This window comes from Limulus polyphemus, unplaced genomic scaffold, assembly GCF_000517525.1.
Source record: "Limulus polyphemus unplaced genomic scaffold, Limulus_polyphemus-2.1.2 Scaffold2127, whole genome shotgun sequence".
Taxonomy (NCBI): Eukaryota; Metazoa; Arthropoda; class Merostomata; order Xiphosura; family Limulidae; genus Limulus; species Limulus polyphemus.
Window position 1 is genome coordinate 91,439 of NW_013667737.1, and position 7,863 is coordinate 99,301.

Genomic DNA, 7,863 nt, shown 5'->3' on the forward strand with positions numbered 1-7,863 from the left:
GGTGTGGGTGTAATTACTTGTGTATGACATAAGGCCTGATATAGCTGTTCATGGTGTGGGTGTGATTACTTGTGTATGACATAAGGCCTAATATAACTGTTCATGGTGTGGGTGTAATTACTTGTGTATGACATAAGGCCTGATATAGCTGTTCATGGTGTGGGTGTGATTACTTATGTATGACATAAGGCTTGATATAGCCTGGTGTTCATGGTGTGGGTGTGAGTACTTGTGTATGACATAAGGCCTGATATGGCATGTGGCTAGGGCACTCGACATACATTCTGTGGGTCGTGGGTCACCGAACATGCTCACCCTTTCAGCCGTGAGAAGGGGGGTGTAATGTGACAGCAATCCCCACATGGTAAAGAGTAGCCCGAGAGCTGGTGGTTGATAGTGTTGAGTAGCTCTCTTCCCTATAGCTATCGCTTCTAAATAATGGGAAGCTAGCGCAGATGCCTTCGAGTAGCTTTACCGGAAATCAAACAGACAAAAGAAAAAAAAACAACATAATATGTACCACCGTCCCTACACCAATTTTTCCTAAATAATGTATATAAAGATGTTCAGGCATGGAAGAAACCTACACCAACTCTCTCTAAATAATGTATATAAAGATGTTCAAGCATGGAAGAAACCAACACCAACTCTCTCTAAATAATGTATATAAAGATGTTCAAGCATGGAAGAAACCAACACCAACTCTCCCTAAATAATGTATATAAAGATGTTCAGGCATGGAAGAAACCGACACCAACTCGCCCTAAATAATGTATATAAAGATGTTCAGGAATGGAAGAAACCGACACCAACCCTCCCTAAATAATGTATATAATAATGTTCAGGCATGGAAGAAGCCTACACCAACTCTTTCTAAATAATGTATATAAAGATGTTCAGGCATGGGTTGGTGTAGGTTTCTTTCTCCCTAAATGAGATTCATCACAAACTTTACCTACTCTAATTACTATACATGTTTGGTAATGTAAGTGTTGGTCAGGAATTGGTCGATAAAGAGCACAAACACATGAGTTTTCTTTACTAACTGTGTTATAACATAAAGTTCAAAGGCCCATCCATCTAATATCATACAGGAAGTGAACATTTTGAATGAAAATGTTATCAGAGCAATATCTTGGATAGCGATTATATATTAAGTATCGAATAATTGATCACATGGAAACATGCTTTATGAGCTATATATTCAACACGGAAACATGCTTTATGAACTGAATATTCAACACGAAAACATGCTTCATGAGCTGGATATTCAACACGGAAACATGCTTTATGAGCTGAATATTCAACATGGAAACATGCTTTATGAGCTGAACATTCAAACATATTTGGTACATTAATTGTAGAAATTTACTAGAAACACGAAAAGCCGGTTTGAATGTTGAGAAAAGATCGTTCCTCGAAACTAACTGATCCAACATAATTTCTCGAAATTTCTATAAGTATAAATCTCAGTGATCTGTGTTTCACAATTATGTTCTTACATATACATGTATAATGGTGGACTATATAAGTCAACTTAGTATGGATTTAATACTATTACATTCTGACTTCGTAACAAATAAAGTTATTATTTTATGGTCTATGCTAAAGGAGCTAATATTTTCAAATATTTTTGCGCCAAAACTATATTGGAAATTAAAACTTTCTAAATATATCTGTTAAAATAACGTTCACGTCAGAAGTTACGTCATGTTTTCCATAACATTTATTTGTTTCTCTTACTTATCATCATGTTCTGAAAACAAATAACACGTTTTAGTGAAGTAATTCCGTTTAAAAATTAATAGTCCTCTAAAATTTTGATTATTTCACGATAAAAAGCTTGTCATTTAATTTTTTTAAATAATTTTGCTAGAAAGGGAGCCAATTGTTCAGAAAGTTCATTGACTTCTCTAGCCGACTTGAAACATGGGCGAGACATCTGCCACTTGATTTTTATAGTCTGTTAGGCCTTTAAACTTTCAAAAAAAATATTTCAACGAAAAAATCGTGTTAACGTACAAGATGATTTATCACATTTTTTGTAAATGACGCAAGAATTTTGGTCTCCAAAATGGAGACGAAATGATTTACATAGAACAGAAAATTTAGCTTTATTTACAGTGAAAAACCAAACAGCATACTTGTAGTCTGGTGTGAAATTAGCTTGAACAAAATGTAGTAATTAACGTACAGTATTTTCATTTCTTTTTTATATTTATAGCAAAGCTACTAAGGCTATCTGTTGCCTTCCCTAATTTTGAATTACTGACCTGGGAGAAGGTAGCCAGTCAGTAGCTCTCTATCACCTACTATCCACGCTACGAGACTGACTGTAACTCTTATAACGCACCCACAGCAAAAAGAAAAGCTTTAAATATTTTATAATATCGCGTGAACTCGAACCTGGCTCGCCAACTATGAAACTCAAATCTCTACCATTGGGCATTAACATATAGACAATAGATTAAACGAACGTAGAGAAATGAAAATCTTAACACAACCACAATACTTAAAGAAAATGTACAACACGGTAGTTTCAAGAATAAAGGTCAAGTGGTAGAAAAAGAGGGTATTTTTAGTTCAGTCATCACTCTTCTAGTTCTAAATCAGAAGTTGTTTTTGTATTTTTAATAACCAACCGATTCGAATGTAGCTATGTACTCATGAAAGAACGTACCATAATTACAACCAATTCAAACGTAGCTATGTACTCGTGAAAGAACCTACCATAACTACAACCGATTCAAATGTAGCTATGTACTCATGAAAGAACCTACCATAACTATAACCGATTCAAATGTAGCTATGTGCTCATGAAAGAACCTACCATAACTAGATTTAGCTGAATACAGGCACATCTCTAACCCATATGAGAATTTAATAAAGTCAAGAGTTTCAAATGTAGAACACTTAAATAGAAAGGTCAAGCGTCTCACGTGTAGAACACTTAAGTAGAAAAGTCAAGCGTCTGATGTGTAGAACATTCAGGTCGAACAATCAAGCGTTTCAGGTGTAGATTGTTTGTTTTTGAATTTCGCGCAAAGCTACAGGAGAACTATCTGCGCTAGCCGTCCTAATTTAGCAATGCAAGACTAGAGGGAAAGCAGCTAGTTATCACCACCCACCGCCAACACTTGAGCTACTCTTTTACCAACGAATAGTGAGATTTACCGTCACATTATAACGCCCCCATGGCTGAAAGTGTGAGCATGTTTGGTGGGACAGGGATTCGAACCCGCGACCCTCAGATTGTGAGTTGAGCGCCCTAAGCACTTGGCCATACCGAGCCATTTCAAGTGTAGAACACTTAGGTCAAACAGTCAAGAGTTTCAAGTGTAATAACACTTAGGTCGAACACTCAAGAGCTTCAAGTATAGAACACTTAGGTCGCACTGGCCCACATATAACAGTTAATTTAGATTGGCGTCCGCTATAGAGACTATACACCCAGGACTATTGTTTACATGCAATCAGTAACAGATTTTCTGATTCCCGACTAAAGTATTCCAACTTTAACTAACATTTTTAAAAAGTTATTTTAGGTATGATAGCTTCACTCAAGCAAAATTGAAATTAAATTGTGTACTCCATATAAATATTCCTTGTGGACTTATGAAAATGGTTTAAGATATACAAAAAGATACAACTCAAAAACACAAAAATGGCATAAAAAATAAAAAAATTGTACATTTGAAATGTAATACTTACACTTATCAGTACAATCAAACGGTATATAATAAAAAACGTCAAGAGAAGCAACTGTCACTACAAATAAAATAATCATTAAACCAGTGTGTTGTTTTATAGCAAAACCACATATTGCTACCTCAAACCCCCATCAAACCACTATTTTAGCGTTGTAAGCCCGTAAACTTACCGCTCTTCCACCGGGGGACATATACTAGACATAATGTAAGATACAGTGACTTGAAAATTAAACTGAACTGAATTAAGAAAGAAGAGCCAATCAACTGAGACCCATAAATTGATTAACTTAAATAGCATTATAGTGACGTAACCTGAAAAGATAAATTAAAAGTAAAATATATAAAATATTATAAGAGCTTATTACAAAAAAATTTCATTGATCATACATAAAAGGTATGCTACAAATCAAATAAAAAAAATCGCGAAATAGGCTTACAAGTTTAACTGCAATAATATACATATATGCAAACTCCTGGAAAAAACTAGTCCTTAACCTAGTGTATCCTTCACCATCAATGATACATTTCATGACATATAAGATACAAAACCAATATTACATTTGCAAAGCATTTTACATTATAATTAAATAATTGTAAGTTAGGAATACGCATACAGGTAAATCAAATGAACTGACAAATTAGGAAATAACTACAATAAGGAAATGAAGAAAAACCAAGTAATAAGGAATAATCAATAATGAATTATTTATATATTTACATTGCAATAATGTTACTTTCAGTGGTTAGGAGGAGGCTCCTATGGCTGCAATCCGACCTCTTACCTTTCATCTCTACCTGCTGTATAAGATATTGGATTTTCTGTAGGTCTTTGTTGGAGCAGATCAATTACTTCTACATCTAGCACAAGTCTAAAGTCACATGGATGATGTTTCGTGTCCCTGATACCAATGTGACGAAAAAGTGCACATGTTTCCATCCTGTGACAAGCCTGGACTTGGAAATGCCCGATCTAGTGATATCAGGTATGAATCGGCCAGTACTATGACCAGTGGTGACTTTGAAATATCGGTTGTATTTATTGGGAGTGACAGGTTTTGTATATTCCTGATTAGAATATTTGCCTCAATGGTCATAGTAGTTTATGGTGAGAGATGGAATAATTCCTGCAGCAGTCGTCTTTCAGGCCTTATTTGTTTCACCATTGACTAGAAGGTTTATTTTCCTTTTCTGGCCGTACGTGGTCAAACGTACATATAATGCGTAGAATTTTGTTGGTGGTGTATTTACCCAGTAACACTGCAAAGCGTTTCTTGGGCCACATGATCTAATGTTTTTATTATTATTAGAGATTTAACCATATCTCATTCTGATGACATCTTCTCATGGTACGTACACAATTTGGCCATAAACCATGTGTTCTCTGTCGCTGTTTTATCAGATGATGGTAGTCGACATCTAGCCATACTCTTGGTTTATGTTGATCACATCCTCTAACTTAGCAGTAGTATAGTAAAAGTTGATAAAAGAAAAATGAATGGACACGGTAATCAGAATCTGACCTAGTACAGTACAGTGATAAGATGAAATTCAGACACGGCATCAACATTTATTTGTAGTTAACTCTATGGTCTAACTAGATAAGTAGTTAATAAGATCCTGCTGATAACAAGAGAATAGAAGATATTGATGGTGAAGAATAATGTAAAGAAAAGATAATTAAATGATTTACATAGAACAAAAAAAGTTAAAATAATCCAGATACAGAAATGTTTCCTAAACAGAAATAAGATAAAATTGAGCAAAAAATAATTAACTTAGAGAAAACAAATAACCGAAATGCAAACTGAAATTACAATGTTCAAATTAACCGAATTTAAGAAAAACTGAAAATTAGAAGGAGTCCATTACGTAAGAAGGGATACAATATGGTTGATTTGAAAACAAAGACAAGGAAAAAACTTTCTAGTCAACCTGTACTCTTCTGACTCTAAATCTAAAATCTTTTGATATCAACGAACCTATGAAAAGTGGGCCAGTCACAATCAAGTTGACCTGTAAACAAATCTTATGATCTAGTCATTGTCCTACTGTAACTGTTAGAAAATGTATTCCGAGTATAATTGCATTAACTATAGTGCTTCTAATATATATCCTCAAGCATCGTGAAAAATTCATTGCTTTGTATGAGTATTTTTAACGTTTGATCACAAGTGAACATAATTAATATCATTCAGATCTGTTTTTTCACTGTTAAAAACGTATCTTAAATCAAAAAATAAGATTTTATAGTTTCATAACACTTAATAAGTATATGTATTTCTGCCTAAAGCACAGTTAAACAAACAAAATCTACAGGCTACACAAACACATTTGTCCTCGACATTATAAGCAAATATCCTTACACTTTAATACCTAGATGCATTAAGGTACTTGTTACAACACTTCAACATTCCTATTTCTGTACAGTTGAAGCCTAATTCTCAACGCTTAACACTCTCATTGACTATATATTATTGAAAAGTTGTTTATAACTTTTTTTACATAAATTGCTCATACATACAACTGTATTCTTTGTTTGTTTTAGAGCCACATTGTATTATGTGTTGTGTCCACTGCAGGGGAATCGAACCCCTGATTCTAGCGTTGTAACTCCGTAAACACACCATTGATCCACCGGGGACAACTGTATGGATGATGAAGCTTACAAACAGAAATTATCCTCATCATTGCTCATGGCTTGAGCTTTATAAACACTGATGAGTATTACCTTCCTCTTTATGTTTATTTTGGTTTACGTTTAACTATGGTCAATCTAAACCATACCTTATGGACAGAACTATACTTAAGCTTTTGTCTTACATAACACTAGTTTTTACATGAACTGTTCAATGATAGCTATGAGTTTAAGAAATTATACCTTTCTTTTGTTTCGAAGAATCCCAGCATCTCGTGTCCCTTCTGCGTTGCCTGGAGCTTGAGCATCTTTCAGTTTCAAACCCATGCGACCATAAGCATAGCTGATAACGAACAGGGGAAGGAAGTACTGTAAAAATACTAAGATTGGACTATATGTTCTCCAGACCAATTTTGAAATGCCCACGTTGTTACAGAAGGGTTTGGTATTGTTCCCTGTTGTGGGGTCATACACATAGGTCACTCTTAGGGCCAAGGCGTAGGGTAGGCTTGCGGCAGCAGCAAATGCCCATATTCCCAGGATAATGAACTTTGCTCTCAGTTTTGTAGTTCTAGCTTTGAGAGGATACATAACGGCCCGAAACCGATCCAGAGCAATAGCCGTCAAAGTGAAGATACTGACATTCACAGACAAAGTCTGGACAAAGGGACAGAACGCACACATGAATTCGGGTAAAACCCAACGCTGTAACAACGCCGCTTGAAATTGAAAAGGAATAGAAAATAGACCAATAATGATGTCCGCGCTGGCCAAGTTTGCGATAAAAAAGTTTGTCACTGTCTGCATACGGAGGCTAGTAGCTACAATCCATAACACACAAAGATTTCCCATCACTGCCAGCAAGGACACGGTCCCGTAACAAACTGACAACAAGCTGATGATGCCCACAGGTACATTGTAAATTTCTACAACTGTTTGTTGCTGAAGGGACATGTTTTCAGCATTAAGATTATTGTTTTCAGGGTTGTCGGTTACGCCACTGCTTAAAATAGTTATCTCCATGGGTAAGTTGAGAGAATTCCTGGTGGAATTGCTCAAGTAAGTTTGGGGTCCTCTGTGATCAGATCTTTAGGTTTTACTAGTTATCTTGTCCGTTTCCGACTTTATCGTTTGCTGTTGTTGTTATTTTCATAGAGATGAAACCTTTTGATTCTACTTTTCATTCAGATCAACTGATTCAAAGTTTCCTTTAACGTTTCTAAATATGATTCGATTGTTTGATGACGCATGCACACTGCGACCTGCGTGCACGCAACGTATGTGACACTCGTGGCCGCGTGATTTAAGCAGTAGTAGCAGCTGTATGCGGCACGATATGTCTCATGAAAACCCGGGAGGGGTGGGGAAGGGGGGATCGATCGCTATTAGTAGATGAAGGAGAAATTCAAAATTTACTAAAAACCTTTAGTTTGAGATAAGTGTAGTTTATACACTTGAAGGTAGCGCTGTTATTTTATTTTATTTAAAAAATGTTGAAATTGGTAAGTACTTCGTAAG

At 35.5% G+C, this 7,863-nt stretch overlaps 1 protein-coding gene across 1 annotated transcript in view; it reads right to left on the bottom strand.

The window, feature by feature from the left end:
• The window catches only part of LOC106466027 (RYamide receptor-like), a 75,206-nt gene extending 67,892 nt beyond the window's left edge, over positions 1-7,314 (bottom strand). Inside the window, exon 1 of the mRNA XM_013926275.2 lies at positions 6,589-7,314. Coding sequence (XP_013781729.2) covers positions 6,589-7,299 — 711 coding nt within the window. The 5' untranslated portion in view covers positions 7,300-7,314. The remainder of the gene's footprint in view (positions 1-6,588) is intronic.
• Between the last annotated feature and the right edge of the window lie 549 nt (positions 7,315-7,863).